Genomic DNA, 20,064 nt, shown 5'->3' with positions numbered 1-20,064 from the left:
GTCAGGCACAGTCCCTGTCCCGAGAATGGGACTCACCGTCTTGAGTAGGAGGGAGAACAGGCATTGAATCCCCGTTTCACAGGTGAAGAAACAGAGGCCCAGAGAAGCGACTTGTCTGGGGTTCACACAGCTCTTATTAGCTCCCACTTCTTAAGTTGACTCTGCCTTGGGGTGGGAGGGACCTGGGCTTTGGGGCTCTCCATCCCCCCCCCACCCCCCCCGACCCCGATATTTGTTCCCTCGGAGGCCTCCTAGACTGCAAACTCCTCGTGGGCAGGGATGGTGTCTGCCAACTCGATTGGCTCGTACTCACCCTAACGCCTAGTACTGTGCTCCGCACACAGTGAGCGCTGGATAGATAGAGTTGCTCGACGGACTGGCCCAGCCTGCTGCCACTGAGGCAGAATTCCCAGATGGCTCGAGTCTTGCGACGCAAACGTTCCCGAAATCTGAACACAGATGGGAAACAGAAGTTTAATCCCTAGAAGGCTGGGCCTGACCCCCTACAAGCGGGCCATCGGATGGTCACATACCGCAGGCTGCAGGGAGGGTGAGCGTTCAAGGTGAGAGGGCAGCTTTGCTGCCTTCACACAGCCCGACAGGGCTCCACCACAGCCTGGCGAAAATCACTTCTTGATGAAATTGTGCTCGGCTTTTCTGGTCTGTGCATGCACCTAGCAGGTACGTAAAGCCCCGCGCCCCCAACCCACCCCTCCTTCCCCACCCTCTGGTGCCCCAAACTCTCCTCCCCTCTCCCTAGACTGATTTGCCCGAAGTCCGGACAGTACAGCAGGAGTCGCAGCACGGGTGGGTCTCTCGTGAGAGGTTTCTCTTTCGACCACCGAGAACCCTAGGTGGGCTATTGTGCCGCAAGGGAGCCTCTTGTTACCGAGGAAGAGGGACTTTGCAAGTGACCGGGGAGAGGGGGTGAGCCTCTCAAGCCGGTGGGGGCTGAGCAGGTGTCGCTGGCCCGAGGTCACAAGGGGAAAGTGAAGGCCTGGGTTTCGGGGGAGCCGTGCCGATGGAGACGCCTGGTTTCGGAAGCAAACCGGCCACCGCCGGGGGGGACCGATGGTGCCGGCTCAGCCGGGGCTGATCAGGAGAGAGTGGAGTGTTAGATAGGTCAGCCGTCCCTGGCCTTAGCAGTCAAGTAACAGGCCTGCCTGCCCAAGTCTGCGAGGGACGCTCTCGCACCATCATCTCATGGTTTCTGGCCTCTCGGGGACTCCTCTGCCTCCTGAGCACCAGGAGAGGCCCGTCGGGGACTTCCAGCCCGGCCTGCTAGGGTGGGGCAGAAAGCGGCTGAAGTGACAGTACGTGGTCATGATTACTCCTGCCACCTGAGAGATGGGCCACCCACCCCCAGTGCTCTCTGTGGAGGAGAGGGCTTCCTACGCTGATGGAGTGACAGCGGGAGCCCTCTGAGCACCATGGTCTCCTGCCTGGAAGAAATGCCGCCCACCTCCCAGTGCCACGCGGTGGGGGTCCCATCCACTTCTGGGCGGCCTTGGCAGCATCTCCTCCGGTACCTGAGTTTCTCTGGCCTGCTGCTAGGGAGAAACACCATCCCACACCCTTGCCAACTCGGGGCCCTGCCCTGTGAAACAGGGCACAAAGAAGCTGTGGTAGCAGCAGGCCGCCTCGGGAGCTCCTCTGCCACCTGGGAGAGATGACACCCACCCCCAGTGCCACCCAGGCGGAGCTGCAGCAGGGGGGTGACTTGAGGGACGCCTCGACCATCAGAGCCAGGGCCTGTCACCGAGGGAGATGCCACCTACCCCCTGTGCCTCCAGGGGTGGGGGGATCTTCCCATCCTGCTGGAACCAGAGCGGGAAGAAGCCGGAGCGGCAGCCTGTGGCCTCGCCTGCTCTTCTACCACCGGTGCACCAAAGCCTACCACCATGGAGAGGTGCCGCCCACCCCCTTCTCTACCCGTGGAGTTCCATCCTGTTCCCGAAGGAGCAGGACGAAGCTGGAGTGACAGTGCCACACCACCTGGAGATCCCAACCTGCCCTGGTGCAGTAGCAGCCATGGGAAGAAACTGAGACTGTAGCCTCCTGGGGCCTTGGCATCTCCTCTGCCACCTGAGCACCAAGGCCTGCCACCCACCCTCTGCACCAGGTGGGGCTGCGGGGGGAGGGGGGAGCCTTGTCCCGTCCTGCCCAAGGGGGACTGGAAGAAGCTGGACGAGCAGCCCATAGCCTCCTTGCCCAGCTGGGGCCCGCTTCCTGCCCCACTGGAGCAGGGCGAGAGTGAACTGGAGCACCTCTGCCACTTAAACGTTGGAGTCTGCCACCCAGAAAGGATCTCGCCCACTCCCAACTCCTTGAAGGAGGCCCGACCCCTCCCACTGAAGTTGGGTGGGGAGATACTGTTGGGGCCATGGTTGACCTCGGTGATTCCTCTGCCTCCTAAGGGCCACGGCCCGCCACCCCCTCCTCGGGCCATCCGGAAGGTGGTCCCGTCCTGTCCCACCAGAGCAGGGCAGAAAGAAGCCGGAGTGGAAAAGCGTGGCCTTGGCGGTGGCTGCTTTTCTGCCTCGAGCCCGAGGCCCGCCACCCTGGAGACTCGCCGCCTGACCCCGCGGGCCGGAGCAGAACAGGAAGAAACTGGAGCGGCGGTGCGTGTTCTCCACGGTGCTCCTCCACAACCCGAGGGCCAAAGCCTGCCTCCCCCCGGCCCTATCCTTTAGGGGACCCCACCTCGAGCCTCCGGAGCAGGGCAGGAAGAAGGTGATGTGGCAAGCATATGGCCACGTGGAGGCCCGGTGCTCCGGGATAAGGAGAGGTCCCAGGAGGGTGTGGTGGGGCGGCGGGGGGACAGTGCTCCCAGCCCCTGTTGTCTCCCTCTCTGGTTGCCAACAGCTCCAGCCCCACCACTCCCGTTCTATTCCACCCCGAGACGCTGGGCTGCGAGCCCAGCGTCTCCAGTGGCCGGCCAGCCAGCCTTCCCCTCCCCCCGCTCACGCCCCCTCCCCACCCCGACCCCCCTCAGAAAGCCCCCTCACTTGCAGCCGCCACTGGCGCCGACTCCCCCCTGGAGAAGCAGGGCCGCCGGCGTTCTGGTTAGAACTTTTTTTTTTACTTTCAGCACTGGATGCCGATCATCCCCGATGCCATGTCAGGGGGGTGGGGGGGGTGGGCCCGTCCTGGCTCTCCAGAGCAGGAAGAAAGCTGGAGTGGCAGCACGCGGCTTTGGTGGCTCCTCCCCCCACGCGAGCCCACCGCCTCCCTCGTCCCACCCTCTCGGGGAGGTTCCCCCATCCTGGCCCGCCGGGACGGAGCAGGAAGAAGCCGGAGCGCCAAGCACCACCGTCACTTAGACTATTGGCAAGGTTGTGGCCGTTGGACTCTGGACTGCCCTGCCTGAGCGGTGAGGAGCCTGAAAAATCTCTTCCTTTTTGCCATTATGTTCTGCCTCTCTTATTAGAGTGACTGTTTACCTTGTTTTGCTTCTTGGCATGCTGTGCTTTCTCCACCTGGCTATCACCAGCCCCCCTCCTCCCCCACCCACCTTCCTAAATTGAGACCCCACCCGCAGCCCCACCCCGTGGGCCAGGCAGTCTTCCCAGTGCTTTGCACACATCAGGCCCTCGATAGGCACTGTCAAAAGGTATCGATAGGTACTAAGCGCTTAGTACAGTGCTCTGCACACAGTAAACGCTCAATAAATGCAGTTGAATGAACGAAAGAACAAACAGGGTTGACGCCACCTCCTCCTCCTCTGAAAACATGATGGGGGCCCCGAGGGCACCCCAGTGACCTAACCTGGAGCTGTGAGCCCGTTGTGGGGTAGGGACCGTCTCTGTAGGTTGCCAACTTGTACTTTCCAGCGCTTAGTACAGTGCTCTGCACACAGGCACTCAATAAATATGATTGAATGAATGTGAACTAGAGTGATCTGGTCTCTGCCCTCAGTGATGCCCAGAACGGATGCTGTCGGCAAAGCTGTAGACCGCTCAGGCTGAGAATGTGGGGTAGGGGGAGGGGGTGTGTGTGTGCCTGTCTATTAATAATAATGATAGTATTTGTTAAGCGCTTACTATGTGCCAAGCACTGTTCTAAGTGCCGGGGTAGCTACAGGGTAATCAGGTTGTCCCATGGAAGACTCACAGTCTCAATCCCCATTTTCCAGATGAGGTAACAGGCCCAGAGAAATGAAGTGGCTTGCCCAAGGTCACACAGCAGACAAGTGGCAGAGCCGGGATTAGAACCCACGACCTCTGACTCCCAGTCCCGGGCTCTTTCCACTAAGCCACGCTGCCTGCTTGCCTACCTGTCTGTACACGGGTCTCCGAGGAAAAGAAAGAAGTAAACCAGGAAGGGGTTCATCCCCCAAACTCCTTTAGCCCCCAGTGAAGCCGAGAGGATACCCGTAGGGGGAGAGGTGGGAAAGGACAGGGTACCCGGTGCCGGAAGAAGCGGGATCCCGCGGGCTCGGGAAGCCGATGGTCCAACCATTTCGTGGAGGTGTACGAGAAAGCCAGTGCACCTACTGTCGGGTCCCAGGGCCACGGGGATCGGGCCAAGGCAGCAGGAGCCCAATGCCGGGGGCTGGCCAGGGGGTTCAGCCTTACCCCACGTGGGTCACCCCCTTCCCCGGTCCCCCAAAAGGCTTCACCTGCTTTGTGCCGATGCTTGCTACCCACAACGATAACCAGGACTTTCCTGACCCAAACCATCAGCCCCTCACAAGGTAACTCTAAACTGTCCAGCCTTCCCCCTGTTTAGTCAGGGCTTCTGCCAAGGTCACAGTGGAAAATTGCCACCACCATCCTGTCTCGTAAAGTTAAAGCCTTCCGGAGGCGAGGGAATCATTTGGGGCACCCCTCATCTCCCCACCTACAGCACTGCCTATGCATTTGGGTCCGTACCCCCTAAACACCTAGGAACTCACCCTTCCCTCAACCCCCATGGTGCTTCTGACCCTATCCTCCTACTCTGCCCCTTTCCACTTGGAATTTATTTTAAGCGCCTGTCTCCCCCGCTAGACTGTCAGCTCCTTGCGGGCAGGGATCATGTCTGTCGGCTCTGTTGTATTATCCCTCCCAAGTGCTTAGAGAAGCCTAGTGGAAAGAGCATGGGGCTGGGTGTCAGAGGACCTGGGTTCTAGTCCCAACTCTGCCACTTGTCTGCTGTGTGACCTTGGGAACTTCTCTGTTACCTCATCTGTAAAATGGGCATTAAGACTGTGAGCCCCATGTGGGACGCGGACTGTGTCCAACCGGATTACCTTGTATCTACTCCAGTGCTTGGTACAGTGCTCTGCACAAAGTAAGCGCTCCATAAATACCAGCTGTTGATTCACTGGTTAAATAAGTTATCCAGTTCTGTTCTGAGATGGAGCCAAAAGCTGTGATTGGAGGGGTTTTCAAAATCCTAAACCCTCCCCAGCCTGTTACGCAGTGGTCCCGGGCCAATTTTGCTGGGGCAAATTCTAGGATAGAGGCAGGCAGGCTTCCCCCCTCTTACGCCGATCAATCAATGGTATTTACTGAGCACTTATTGTGTGCAGGGCACTGTACTAAGCGCTTGGGAGAGTACAGTATAACACAGTTGGTAGACAAGTTCCCCGCCCACAAGGAGCTTCCAGTCTGGAGGGGGAGACAGATGTTAAAAAAGTTCCGGATACGGTCATAGTGGGGCGAATAAAGGGTGCAAATCCAAGCAAGGCAATTACTGAATCAGTCTCTCATATCTATGCTGCGGTCACTTTGGCCGTGAATGGGTTCCGCACATATAACACATTTCTGTGTGCTGGTTCTCAGGCCTGAAGGCTTCCTGAATGGACTGAGGCCCGTCCGTGTTTTTGGGAGAGAAGCTCTGTCGGCGTGTTAGGGAATGGCTTGCACCTGTATAAGGTCCCCCCCACCCCCCCCAAAAAAAAAAAAAAAATTAAAACAAGTCCTGATACAAAGTGACTGACGAGTTCTAGGCACAAGCAGGGCAGATTCTGAGAATACTCCCACATTTTGCCGATCCTGGTGATGTTGGCATATGGGTAGGTGGTGGCTTGCAGGGCCCGGGGGAGGGTGTGTTTGTGTGTACTAGTTCTTATCAGTGACTGGAGAGAGAATCCTCAGATCAGGAGTGGGAGAATGAGCTGATCGGGGGAGAGAGGAAACTGTGCCTGTTTTGTTTATCAGGTCATTTTTTTTTTCGTTTTGGGAGTGCAAGTCCATCCGACACAGTCGTCCACACAGTCGGAAGGGGACGGCTCACACGGGCACTAGGGTGGGGAGTGAGGGAAGCCCGGTGAGGACGATGGGAGCCCCACAGGGTAGGAGGGGGCAAGGTGGTAGAATGCTCTAAAGCCAAATGGTGAGGAGCTTTTGTTTGATGTGGAGGTGGATGGGCAACCACTGGAGGTGTTTGAGGAGCAGGGTGACGTGCCCGGAACGTTTTTGTAGAAAAAAGATCCGGACAGCAGAGTGAAGTACGGACTGGAGTGGGGAGAGACAGGAGGCTGGGAGGTCAGCAAGGAGGCTGATGCAGTAAAGGATGAGTGATTTATTAACATATCAACAGACACATGATGGCAGAGAGGGGGAACAAGCCACAGGATGAGGCTGCTTAGAGAATGTTAGGGAGGCTAAGGCTGTGGCTGTGACTTTTGTGACTGTTGGACTCGGAAGGGGCCCAGAATTCTGTTCTTTTTTTTATTTATTTATCCTTGTCATAGAGTAGCGCCATTCCCGACCTCTCCTCCCCCATCTCCACCCTCCCCACTTAAGTACATGCTTAATAAATACCACAATTATTGTGATTATTCCCTAGATTGTGAGCCCTTTGTGGAGTCAGGGACCGGGCCTTATCATCAAACGTGGAGTTCTGCGCAGTACTTAACAGTCGTTTGCATACAGTAGGCGCTTAATGAAAGTCTGTTAATACTACTGCTACTTCCCTGATTCCTTCTATCCCCTGTAGAGTGTCAGCTCCTCGTGGGCAGAGATCCCGTCCAACAGCTCTGTTGGACTTTCCCAAGCGCTACCTAAAGAACCTCCCATGGTTGCCCATCCACCCCTGCATCAGAGACTCGTCCCCATCGGCTTTAAATCACTGTCAGCTTGCCCTCTCCTATCTCACCTCACTGATCTCCTACTGCAACCCAGTCCCCACACTTTCATTCATTCAGTCAGTCGTATTTATTGAGCGCTTACTGTGTTCCAAGTGCTTGGGAAGTACAAGTCGGCAACATATAGAGACGGTCCCTACCCAACAGCGGGCTCACAGTCTAGAAGGGGGAGACAGACAACGAAACAAAACACATTAACAAAATAAAATAAATAGAATAAATATGTACAAGTAAAATAAATAAGTAAATAGAGAAATATGTACAAACATATATATATGTATATACGGGTGCTGTGGGGAGGGGAAGGAGGTAAGGCGGGGGGATTGAGGAGGGGGAGAGGAAGGAGGGGGCTCAGTCTGGGAAGGCCTCCATCACACGTCCCTCTTCTAGTGCCAACCTACGTTCCATACCCCAGTCTCATCTATCCCGCTGCCGATCCCTCACTCACGTCCTGCCTCTTTCCTGGAAAGCCTTCCCTCTTCGTATCCAACAGACGATGGCTCTCCCCACCTTCAAAGCCTTATTGAAGGCACAACTCCTCCAAGAGGCCTTCCCCGACCAAGCCCTTATTCCTCTTCTCCCACTCCCTTCCGCGTCGCTCTTGCACTAGGATTTGCGCCCTTTATTCACCCCTCCCTCAGCCCCACAGCACTTATGTCCATATCTGTAATTTAATTTACTTACGTTAACGTCTGTCTCCCTCTCCAGATTGTAAGCTCAGTGTGGGCAGGGAACATTTCTCCCAACTCCGTTATATTGTTCTCTCCCAAGCGCTCTCTACAGTGCTCTGCACACAGTAAGCGCCCAGGAGATATGATTGTTTCTGTCTCTAACGGGGACATTGGGACTCTTGGTTTCCCTTCTGGACATCATGGTTGAGGGGGGATGAGCCATCCCACACCCCTCACTTTCTCTTGGGCGATTCTGTCCGTAGCACTTCCCCATGCCTGAATCTCTCCAAACCCCTCTGTGACTTACTCCTGGTGTGGGTCTTGTCCATCTGTCTGTCTCTCTCTCCCTCCCCCCCCCCGCCACATCATTTCTCTCTCTCTTGCATCAGAATCTGAGCTGTTGTATCCTGGGTCATCCAGCCCAGGCCTCTGTTGCTAGAGGCGGGAACAGGACTCTCAAAGGGACAGTGGGCATGGTTGCCCTCCTCGATGTTCTTCAGAGCCCTAGCCAAAGTCCCTTGCCTCATCCAATAGAGCTCTTTCCTTTGGGCAGGATCCGTGTAGGTGATCAAAATCGGTGGCCGTGAGAGAGACAAGCAACAGATGAGGCATTCTGGGGTGTCATGTTCAAGTGTCTGACTCCCGGGTTGAAACCTTAAAAATGCGGCTCTTTGGGTTTGAAAACATCGGGGGTTTCAGCTGGGTTTGGGGGATGGGTAAGAAGGAAGTTACCTTGGCATATTATCGCTTAAATGTTCTAAATCACCGCCTCAGGGCAAACTCTGCCCTTTGACTAATAATCAGTTGCTGGAACCTGGTCTGTGACCATGGGAAAGCCAGACAAGGACTGTGTCTGACCTGACTGTACCTACCCCAGCGCTTAGAACAGTGTTTGACGTGTAGCAAGTGCTTAACAAATACCATAATAATAAAGGGGTGGGGATGAGGGAAGGATCCCCATTTTCTCCTGAAAATGTCCCAAGCAGATAGTCTCACCCAAGTCCTTCCCGAAGAGCAATTGTGGAGTTAGGCGCTGGGGTAATCAGACTATCAAAGGTATTTATTGAGCACTGACCGTGTGCTGAGCACTCAGTCCCTGTCCCGCATAGGACCTGCCAGTCACACCCAGACTCTCCCCCGATAGCCCAGCCCCAACCCGGCCAGGTGGGAGTTGAGTCCATCTGAATCGGTTTCTGGAATGTGAACAAGTGGCCAGCGAGCTGTCCCATGTCCCCTCCGTCCCGGAACCGAATGAGAACCTTCCCCTCCTTCCTTCTCTTCCACATTCCTTTTCTAAAATCTCCTCGTCCGTCCAGACCAATCGCCGGCTCAGGTCAGCGCGACGTAAGATTGGGCCTTAAGCGTGGATTGGATTAGCCACCCTCCCACTGAAGGCATTGGGTGGGAAGATGGTTTGATTTGACTGAACATGTGGATGTGACTGTTGTGCATGGAGAGCCTCTCCCCAGACCCTCTAAATCAGAATGGAAACAGACTCCTCGCTCTGCTTGCCCGTCATCCCCCGCCCCCATTCCATTTGTCTTGTCTTACGCTGTCGAGTCATTTCCGACCCACAGCGGCTCCACCTGCCCTAAATACACTGGCCTCAGCTTCAGGCTGACCGGGCTGGGCCACTTTCTGTCATTGATTTTTGCTCGTTCTAATGGGTGTTTTGTTTCTCTGGAGTAAGTCAGGGTCAAGTCTCTGACCCTTTCTCCCTCCCTCCCTTCCTCGGTCTCCTGAAATTGGAGAGAAGAACTCGCTCCGCTGGTTGGGTTTAGAAACAGAAGAGGAAGCTGTTCTTCACTCAGCAGCGCAGGGGCTAGAAATATCAGCAGGTTCAGAGGAGGCTTTGGCTAGAGCCGTGGGCGAATGAGCCACGTCAGGTGAATAATAATAATAATAATTATGGTATGAAGCGCTTGCTATGTGTCAGGTACTGTTCTGAGTGCTGGGATTAGATATGAGGTAATGAGAGTGACTAGAGGAGAGGTCAGGAATGAGGAGGGGAAAGGTCATCCCTAAACTTCCTGCAGTAACCCAGTACATCTCACTCATCCAATTATCCCTAACTGTAATGGGTGGTGGGGGTGGCGCCAGGAGGACAACCATCATTTGGGTACCAAGAGCACCGCAGACCTGTGGTGGCATCGTCTCGGTGGGCTGGATGCCGTCTGTCCCTCTAAGAAGTTGGCTGCCGACCTCTGAGGGCAGAGGGGTGGGGGTCAAGTAACTAGTTAGCGAGCCGGAGTCTCGTTCGTTATTGGAATGAACGGGGATTGTGATTATTCCCCTTAAGCGTGTGGGTCATAAAGTGGCATTAAATCCCATCCTCTATCATTGTTCAGCGGAGCTGCCCTGGACAAACCTGAAGTCCCCAATCCGGCTAATGCAGGCTGGGGGTCTCCCCTTCGTCTGGGGTGAACTTGGCATCTGGAAGTCCTCTCTGGACCTCCACTTGCTCCTCTTCCTAGTAAAGATGACTTTGAGTTTTTTTTCTCAGGGGCCCGGCCTGGATTAGCCAGACGATCGAAGGCCTCCGCCCCCACACCAAGTGATTTGCTGTAGTCCTGGGACTCTAACTTGAGCAAGCCATGAACATTACCTCCTGCCTAGGGCCTGAAAGAAAGAAAGGAAGAAGGCATCCGCCTGTAGGCAAGTAAGAATCTCGCTGATGGACCCCAGGAGAGCATTGCTTAGAAGTCCACGTTCTTAAAGCCAGGATTCCTGCCACGTTTGGGCCAAAGAAAGAAATTGTTTACCTTTACCAGTGACTGAATCCTCATGCCCGAAAGGAGAGGATAGGGAGACTGGCCAGGGCCGGGAGGAGGGGGGAGTGCACCATACGTTATGTAATTTTGAACTTTGAGTTTCATTAATCCAGGTAAATCATAATCATCTGAAACAGGGTGAGCCCAAGCTATTTCCAGAGTAACCTCACCTCGAATAGCAAGAAGCTGGGCCCCCTTTCCTGGGGTGTTAACGGGCCCACGGTTGGCTGGGGGCAGGGGCCGGTGTCTCCAGTAGTAGTCTGGAGCTGGTTGCTGGGGAAAGTGGCCATTCCCTGCTTCGTTCGAGCCCGTTCCCCAGCCCGTCGCCGAGTCAGCCTGCCCCCGACTGGGGAGGCACCCTGCCAGGCTGAGGACCCCAGCCATCCCTACTGGAACGTGGGAGAGGGCGATGACCTTGGATTTGCACCTGGGCAAAGGGGGAGGAGGAAGGTGGCGATCCAAGCCTGTCCGGTGGGGTCGGTGGAGGGGAGGGCCAGAGGCTGGGTCTGAGCGGGTGGTTTGCTTTGGAGGTGTGGGGTCGGGGGGAGACGGGACCTTGTTGCCTTCATTTATGGTTCAGCTGGCGGCGTTCTCTCGCCAAGCCGGGCCAGGAGGAAGGCTGACACTCCAGCCGCTTGCCTTGGGCTCAGCCGGGGACCAGGGTGGCATCCACGTGGGAGGTTTCTCGGTGGGGGTCCTGAGGGCTTGGCGGACCAGGGAGCCGGTGTGGCTCTGGTCGGCTCTCAGCTGAGGCCAAGATGTGCCCCATCTTCGGTTTGGCGGAGGTGCCCGTGGTTGGTGATTAGTAATTCGACAAGGTTCTTCTGACAAAACCTCCTATTTCCATTCAAAAGAAACATTTGATGTTGGGGCAAGATGGGATGACTAATGCCCAGGGCCCTGAAGGGGTAGGTGCCCCCTCTCCATTTGGAGGGCAGGGGGTTGCAGTGTGGGCAGGGGTAATAATAATAATGATGATGATGATGATTATGGTATTTTTTACTCTGTGCCAAGCACTGTACTCATCGCTGGGGTAGATAAAAGATAATCAGGGCGGGGACACAGTCCCCGTCCCACACGGGGCACAGTCTAAGTGGGAGGGAGACCGGACATTGAATCCCCATTTTACGGATGAGGAAACTGAGGTTCAGAGAAGTTGAAGTGACTTGCCCAAAGTCAGGCGGCAGGCAAGTGGGGCGAGGGGGTTGGTCGTGGCAGGCAGGATTGAGAGAGCTGAAGGAAGGTCAGAAAGGGTACTCTTCCGGGTCTTATCGGAGCACTGGGATGAGCGGGGCTGGGAGGCCAACTTAAAAGGCCGAGGGGGCCATCGCCTCTGTGGAGTTCGGCACACATCTGTGCCTGAAGGTACGGTTCCAGCATCTCACCCCTTGGCCAACTCCAGAGGGCTGGGAAGCAGCCCTCCCTAATCTCCGCGTGCTGCCTTCTCTCCCTGGTTTCTGCGGGGCCGGCACCCAGGACGGCTTCCTGGCCCAGAACCAGTTAGGGGGTTACAGCAAATGTAACTCTTCCCTCTGTTTGCCACCTCTCCCGAGGTGGTTCACTTCGCATCTCAACTCCCTCCCTGGCCTTCCCTGGGCCACAGCGTGGTACTCACGGATCACTCATCTTCCTGGGCGGGACCAGCCGAAGGCAAACCCGCCTAGTTTGAGGCCGGATGGCCCTCGTGGCTCTTCCCTTTAGGACCCTTTTGGGGCTCCAGGAGCCTTTAGACTGGGGACAAGATGGGCAAATCTGCTCTCCGGGCCACCCCGTCTCCAGGTCACGGCCTCAGCCCCACAGCCTCGAGTTGGGGTGGAATGGAGTCGGGGTGCCGGACCGGCTGAAGGCCATGGTCAGGCCAGGCCCCAGCCCCCACCCGCTGGCCGGTCGAGATTGGATTTGTTCTCCATATCCAGGGCCTGACTTCTTTCTGCTGAGGTCTGCGCTTCCCCTTCCTGCTGGTGGGCTGATCCTTAGCACCAACTGAGCTCAGGGGGTGGGGACAGACAGGAAAAAACAAAGACACGATCCCTACCTTTGAGCAGTTTAGAGGGAGAAGGCAGGTGATGGGCATAAACGAAAAATCTACTGGGGCTGAGGGACTGGCACAACCCCAAAGCGGGAGAGGGACCAAGGAAGGTCCCTAGGAGGAAGTGACCTCTGAGGTGACCTCCTGCTGCCCTCCCGGGGACGTCACCGTACACCCCCACCCCACCCCAGGCTCTGGAAGCTGAGGGCCGCCGCCTTCCATTCCCAATTGACCAAACTCCGCCTACCCCTGCGCCTGCAGCCTCGCTGTCCTGGAAACAGAGCTGGGAGACTCGGGCTTTATCCCAAGAGGAATGTCCTCAGCGACTGCCCCCTCCTCCCCAGCCGTGCCTGAATGTCCGTCCCCCCCCCACCCTGTCCTGTCCCCTGCCCCTGACTCTGTCCCTGTTTCGCCCCACAGTTGGTCAGCGAGAAGGTCGGAGGAGCCGAAGGGACCAAGCTCGATGATGACTTCAAGGAGATGGAGAAGGTGAGAAGCGGTCGGGTTAGGGCCGGGCTGGGGAAGCTGGAGGGCGAGGCTGCAGGCTCGCGTGAGCCGCAGTGTGGTTCCTCTGTTGCAGAAGGTGGACGTCACCAGCAAGGCGGTGGCCGAGGTGCTCACCAGAACCATCGAGTACCTGCAGCCCAACCCAGGTAGGCGGGGGGCAAATCGGCCTCCTGGGCGCGGGGTTCTCCGGGGTTCCCAAGAGGGCACTGGGATCCTACCTGTACTAGCTTGCCCTCCCTGCCTGCCTATCTCTTCCCTCCGACTCCCGCCTTCCCCCTCTTCCCCAGGGAAGGGGCCGGGCGGCCTGAGCTCAGGATTTGGCAGGCTCCCCAGGACCCTCCCTGACTTTGCATCCTGCAGCTGAGCCTCTGCCTGCTCAATCAATCGATCGTGTTTGAGCGCTTGTTGTGTGCAGAGCACCGTACTAAGTGCTTGGGAGAGTACAACAGACACATTCCCTGCCCCTCCAACGAGCTTACAGTCTAGAGGGGGAGACGGTCATTAATGTAAATAAATAAATTACAGACATGGACGTAAGTGCTGTGGGGCTGGGAGGGGGAATGGATAAAGTCGGGGTGATGCAGAAGAGAGTGGAAGGAGAGGAAAAGAGGGCTTAGGGAAGGCCTCTTAGAGGAGATGTGCCTGCAGTGAGGCTTTGAGGTAGGGGGGAGTAATTGTCGCATATGAAGAGGGAGGCTGTTCCAGGTCAGAAGCAGGAGGTGGGCGAGAGGTCGGCGGAGAGGTAGACAAGATCCAAGTTGATATTAGAGGAGCAAAGCGTGCGGGCTGGGTTGGAGTAGGAGGGAGCAAGGTGATTGATTGACTGACTGCTTTAAAGCCGATGGTGAGGACTTTCTGTTTGATAGAGGTGGATGGGCAACCGCTGGAGGTTCTGGAGGAGTGGGGAAATATGGCCTGAACGTTTTTGTAGAAAAATGATCCGGGCAGCAGAGTGAAGTATGGACTTGGAATGAGGAGAGATAGGAGGCAGGGAGGTCAGCGAGGAGGCTGATGATACAATCATCAAGGTGGGCTAGGATAAATGCTTGGATTAATGTGGCCCTCTAGGCCGGCCAGAATCCTTCTCCTTGGGGTGGCCCCTGCCCCGAAGAACAAGGATGGCATTTGCTACATACTTTCTTTGTGCCCAGCCCCGGGCTAAGCAACTGGGGTAGAGAGGAGGCTAGGAGATTGGACGCAGTCCCTGTCTCACACACGGGACTGCCGACCTGTGTCAGTCCCCTTTTACGGTGGAGGAAACTGAGGCCCGGAGAGGTGAATTGACTCACCCAAGGTCCACCGGCAGGCCAGTGGCAGAGCTGGGTCTCCCGACTCCCAGTCCCATACTCCTTCCAGTAGGTCACGCCACCTTCCCCTACCACCACCACCAACCTCCTTGGGTCCCCTCAGTCCCAACTGAACCACGAGACCGTGATATGTTTTTGAGAAGCCTGTGTTTAAGTAAAGCCAGGCGTCTGTTCATTCGGTAGAATTCAACCAATCAATCGTATTTGTTGAGTGCTCACTATGTGCAGAGCACTGTACTGAGCGCTTGGGGGAGAAGCAGCGTGGCTCAATTGGAAGAGCACGGGCTTGGGAATCAGAGGTCATGGGTTCTAATCCCGGCTCCGCCGCTTAGCTGTGCGCCCTTGGGCAAGTCACTTAACTTCTCTGGGCCTCGGTTACCTCCTCTGTAAAATGGGGATGAAGACTGTGGGCCCCACGTGGGGCAACCTGATTCCCTTGTAGCTACCCCAGCGCTTAAAACAGTGCTTGGCACATAGCGCTTAACAAATACCAACATGGTTATTGTTTATTACAATACAACAGAGTAAGCAGACACGTTCCCTGCCTATAACAAGCTTACAGTCTAAAGGGGAAGACAGACACTAATATGAGTAAAATATTCGTCGAGAACCTACTGATACGGGCACTGTACTAGCCGCTTGGGAGAGCGTATCGAAGTGGGAGTCCCGATCGTTGCCCTGAAAGGGCTTACAAGCTAGTGAGAGTGACCCAGGCTTCCCCGACCCTCCCTGGGCTGTCCACCTGGGGCCCGGCTCTCTCCCAGCTTCCCGAGCCAAGCTGACGATGCTGAACACGGTGTCGAAGATCCGGGGCCAGGTGAAGAATCCCGGCTATCCGCAGTCCGAGGGCCTCCTGGGCGAGTGTATGATCCGCTACGGGAAGGAGCTGGGGGACGAGTCCAAATTTGGTGAGCATTCATTCGTTCAGTCGCATCTTTTGAGCGTTTAATGTTTGCGGAGCTTTCATTCGTTCAATCGTATTTATTGAGCGCTTACTGTGTGCAGAGCACTGTACTAAGCGATTGGGAGAGTACAGTACAACAATAAATATACACATTCCCAGTCCCTCCCCTCGTCTGCTGCCCTCGTCCCCCCGCCCGCCAAGAAGACGTCTTTTGTTCCTCTCATTGGGCCCAAATTTTAGGCCTCAGACACTCCTGCCCCCTCTCCCCTATGCTCACCTTGGGAAAGGAGGACTAAGTCCTTCAACCTGGACCACCCCAAGGCCTTGGGATGAAGGGCGAGTGCCGGGGTCCCCCACCCAGTCTCCACGGTCTCCGATCAGGAGGGCTGGCTTTCGGGAACCTGCTCCGAGGACTGCCCACTGAGAGAGGGGCCGGTTGGCCGAAGCCCAGAAACCCTCCTCGGACCTCATTCCTATGTTGTTGGACATGCCTGGACGTGGCTGGGGGGCCGGGGCGAGGGGGGGGAGTTGTTGCTGGCCTCGGGGGAACCCTGCCAAAGGTGGGGAGCCTTTGGGGGTCCCTGCCTAGTCCCCATCGAGGTGGTGGTCTCCCCCTCCGGCCCTTCTGAGCAGTCTGTCCCCTGCCCTACCACAGGCGATGCCCTCCTGGATGCCGGAGAGTCGATGAAGCGACTGGCCGAGGTGAAGGACTCGCTGGATATTGAGGTCAAGCAGAATTTCATCGACCCCCTGCAGAACCTGTGTGACAAAGACCTGAAGGAAATCCAGGTAACCGACCGTGGCCCTCGGCCCTGCTCCCTAAGGTCCCACCACATGGGTCTCCGCCTGCCGCTGTCCCCGTTCGCTGGAGAGGGCCAGCCTGATCCCCGCCAGCATTTACAGGGCATCGTACTAGGTGCCCATTGGGTGAAAGAGTGCCAAACCATGGGCTTGGCAAACAGGAAAAGACACAGCCCCTGTCCCTGAAGAGCTTACACACTAAAAGAGGAGGTGGGGCAGATAGCCTGGCTCACATTCAGTGGGAACGAGAGTGAGAGCCTAGGGACAGCAAATTCAGTCATTTATTGCTGGCTTACTTTGGTCTTTCTCGGGAGAAGGAATAAATTGATGGCCACATGAGTGACTGCTGATGGACTGGCAAAACCAAAGACATGGGGATGAGTTAGGGAAGGCCTCCTGGAGGAAGCGGTTTTTGAGGAGGATCGGAAGAAGGCCTTGGTCGGGGAACGCTGGCGGATGACTGAGACCCTGAGCCTTTTCTCTTCTCGAGCACGGGGCAGTTTCCCTGACAGAAAGCGCTGGGGGTGGGTGGCACGGTAGCTCAGCCGTTACTCCTCTCCCCTCCCCACCCTCCTGCCTCTGCCCACAGCACCATCTGAAGAAGCTGGAGGGCCGGCGCTTGGATTTCGATTACAAGAAGAAACGCCAGGGGAAGATTCCCGACGAGGAGATGCGGCAGGCGCTGGAGAAGTTCGAAGAGTCCAAGGAAGTGGCGGAGACCAGTATGCACAACCTCTTAGAGACTGATGTGAGTACGTCGTCCGAGAGGGCTTGCCTGCCCCTCCCCGGAGAGTGGCGAGCAGCCGGGAGGATCTCCCCAGAATGGCTGTTGTTGTCCGGGGGGGAGGGGGTGCTGGAGTGGCCCCAGCCTCTGTTTCCTCTCCTCACACCCCCCTCTCCCTGCGCCTTGCAGATCGAACAGGTGAGCCAGCTGTCGGCCTTGGTGGACGCCCAGCTGGACTATCATCGGCAGGCAGTGCAGATCCTGGATGAGCTAGCTGACAAACTCAAGAGTCGGTGAGCAAGGCCAATCCCTTTCCTCCCATTTCCCTGTGCCCTACCCTCCTGGAGGGACGAGAGGCAGGGCGGTGGGGGTAGCCGGCCGTCATTCCCGTGATCTCCGGGGAGAAGCGCTCCCCCTGCCACAACCCCTTCAGTCCAGTCCCGTGAGGCTGGCAGGCTTCTGTGCCAGGGGAGAGCTTGATTTCCAAGTGCCACCCCCCAGCCCCCACGTGGGTGTCGAAGAGGGAGCTCGGGCGGGGGAGACCGCCCCTTCAGTTGGTCGCTGTGGGGCTGGGCGGGTTGGTGGGGGGCTGTTCGCTTGGGGTTTGGCGCCTTAGGGGCCCAGGCTCTGGTAGCGTCTGCTGGTCTGCGGGGAGAACTGCTCCAAGCGCAGGCCAGAGAGAAGAGACCGTCAGGGATCTTGGGCCAGAGCTGGCCTGTCCCCGTTCTGGGAGGAGAAGGGACAGCAGGGGGTGTTCAGCTCAGCCCAGGGGGCCGAGTAGCTGTGAGAGACCATCCCCCCGACCTGAAGATGGGCCCCCGCCCAAGTCATCCCACCCTACCGAGCTCCTCAGCAAGCTCACAAGCCTTCCCCTGGTCGTGAAGCCCGGCCCCAGCCGTGATCTGTTCTGCCTTAGGATGAGGGAGGTGTCTTCGCGACCCAAGAGGGAATACAAGCCGAAGCCTCGAGAGTCCTACGAATTTGGGGAGCCGGACCAGTCCAACGGGGGCTTCCCCAGCGCCCCCGCCCCCAAGGTCACAGGTCAGAGGCCTGGCCGGGGCCCCCGGGAGGGGAAATGGGAGCGGGCCTGCCGGGAGCCCCGAACGTGGGCGCTGCCCGGCTGCCGCGCCACTCCTCGGAGCCCCTCGCTGTTCCGAGGGCTGGAGTGGGGCCAGGTGTCTGCCCAGCCAGGTGGTAAACCTATCCGTCTCTGTCTGTCTGTCTGTCTGTCTTTCTGTTACTTACGGACACAGCCTCCTCCTCTTTCCGATCCTCTGACAAGTCTGTCCGGACACCCAGCCGGATTATGCGTGAGTGTCCCTCGGTAGAGTGGCCTGCTCCGGCACCCTCCCCGCTGGGGTCTTCCCCCCACCTCCCCTAGCAGCAGTTGGAGCATCCCACCCCGCATCCGGGTGTGGGTGTGTTTGCATCTGCCTCCTCAGCCTTTCCATAGCAAAGGCGAAGAGAGGCTGGCCCTCCTGGGCTAGCTCCCTCCATCTAGGATGGGCCCTCAGAACTTCAGGTCAGCATCTGGAGTTGATTGGAAGGTTGGGGGGTGGGGGATGCAGGGGCTTTGGCCCAGCGGTGTCCTTCCATTGCCCCCACCCCGCCATCCACCAGGACAAGGAGGAGTGTGAGGGAGGGGCTGCCCCTCCGGCACACCCCACCCCCTCGGCTCGTGTCTCCCCTCCAGCACCCCTGGACCAGCCCAGCTGTAAGGCCCTGTATGACTTCGAGCCGGAGAATGACGGCGAGCTGGGCTTCAAGGAGGGGGACATCATCACGCTGACCAACCAGATCGATGAGAACTGGTACGAGGGCATGATCAATGGCCAGTCCGGCTTCTTCCCCCTCAACTATGTGGAGGTCCTGGTTCCACTACCTCAGTAAAATGCCCTCCTTCCCCCTCCCCCACCCGCCTTCCACCTCTAGTTTTCTGCATTCCGTGGGATGCCTGGCTCGCCCGCCCCCTCCCCTCCTCCCGCCTCTGCCCACGGAGTCACTCCTCCTCCCATCTCCCCTCTGCTCCCCCACCCCCCCAGGGGCCGGGGCAGAGAGTCCGTCCGTTGGATGGGCAGTGTCTCCCTGGCCCCCGGGGCCTGCTGGGATCTCTCCCTGGCTTCTCCCAAATTTCTGGCCGGCAGAAGGGGCTGGGGGTCAAGGGGGTGAGAAGGGGGCTGGGGCCGATGAGCAATCAGCCCAGGGCGGGAGGCGGCCGAGTCTTGACCGTGCCATACCCGCCTGGAAGCTGAACACCGCTCCCCCCCCCACCCCCCGACACACAGGCCGCCGGGGGGTGGGGGGGGGGGTGGACAGAGGCATTTCAGAATGGAAGGGAGGGGCCTTGACTCAGCCCATTAGCCCTCCGCCCACCACTGTCCCCCAAATGGCTGAGGAACACTAAGCTGCTGCTTTAAAACACTAACTCCCTTCCTGGCCCCTAGCCCTAGCCAAATGGCTCCAAGAGGAGCAGCCTCTGCTGTAGATGCCCCTGCTGAATTGCCCCGCCCGGCCCCCCACGCCATCCTAGGATCTGGTTGCCAAGGGAGGGACCAGGTCCAGCTTTCTGTGCCCGTGCCCCCACACCACCACCCCCCCCCCCCCAGGGCCGGGGCTGGCGGCAGAGGAGCCCGGTTCTCTGTACGTTGCTTCCCTCTGGCTCAGGGCCCAACAGTTTGAGTGAACCGTTCATCCCACCCTCGTCCGTTGCAGGCGACGGGCCCCAGGCCCCCTCCTCCCTCCCGGATGCCCCATAGCGTGCTGCCCGGGCCTCCGGTCTGGACCCCACATGGCAGCTCTCCCCTCCCCTGGTGTCCCCCCGGCCTGCCCTGTTGGCCAGCGGCGCCACCCTGCCGTCCCCAAGCCGGCGCCGGCGGAGGGCCCGGGGTGCCGTGGGCACCCCAAGCCCCGTACCAGTTGCTCTCTGGCCTGGCCCGCCCTCCCCACCAGCTGAATCGGCCAGCTGGGGTGGGATAATAATAATAATGATGGCATTTATTAAGCGCTTACTCTGTGCAAAGCACTGTTCTAAGCGCTGGGGAGGTTACAAGGTGATCAGGTTGTCCCACGGGGGGCTCACAGTCTTCATCCCCATTTTACAAATGAGGTAACTGAGGCCCAGAGAAGTTAAGTGACTTGCCCAAAGTCACACAGCTGACAATTACCGGAGCTGGGATTTGAACCCATGACCTCTGACTCCAAAGCCCGGGCTCTTTCCATTGAGCCACGCTGCTTCTCTATGGGTTCAGGCAGCAAGGAGCCTTTTGAACTTTAGC

General features: G+C 57.7%; 1 protein-coding gene across 2 annotated transcripts in view; it reads left to right on the top strand.

The window, feature by feature from the left end:
• Window positions 1-18,701, top strand: part of SH3GL1 (SH3 domain containing GRB2 like 1, endophilin A2) — a 31,381-nt gene extending 12,680 nt beyond the window's left edge. The window contains exons 1-10 of one of the 2 annotated variants that reach the window (XM_038770798.1): window positions 3,129-3,373; window positions 12,967-13,035; window positions 13,127-13,199; window positions 15,125-15,268; window positions 15,920-16,053; window positions 16,655-16,813; window positions 16,979-17,082; window positions 17,706-17,830; window positions 18,043-18,099; window positions 18,483-18,701. In XM_038770798.1, the coding sequence (XP_038626726.1) occupies window positions 13,027-13,035; window positions 13,127-13,199; window positions 15,125-15,268; window positions 15,920-16,053; window positions 16,655-16,813; window positions 16,979-17,082; window positions 17,706-17,830; window positions 18,043-18,099; window positions 18,483-18,679 (1,002 nt within the window). In that variant the 5' untranslated portion in view covers window positions 3,129-3,373; window positions 12,967-13,026 and the 3' untranslated portion in view covers window positions 18,680-18,701. Of the gene's footprint in view, window positions 1-3,128; window positions 3,374-12,966; window positions 13,036-13,126; window positions 13,200-15,124; window positions 15,269-15,919; window positions 16,054-16,654; window positions 16,814-16,978; window positions 17,083-17,705; window positions 17,831-18,042; window positions 18,100-18,482 lie in introns of those variants that run through there. The other variant, XM_038770797.1, reaches the window with a different exon arrangement.
• Window positions 18,702-20,064: the final 1,363 nt, after the last annotated feature.

The sequence above is a fragment of the Tachyglossus aculeatus genome, chromosome X2 (assembly GCF_015852505.1).
Source record: "Tachyglossus aculeatus isolate mTacAcu1 chromosome X2, mTacAcu1.pri, whole genome shotgun sequence".
NCBI lineage: Eukaryota > Metazoa > Chordata > Mammalia > Monotremata > Tachyglossidae > Tachyglossus > Tachyglossus aculeatus.
This window is presented reverse-complemented; position numbering and strand designations above follow the sequence as displayed.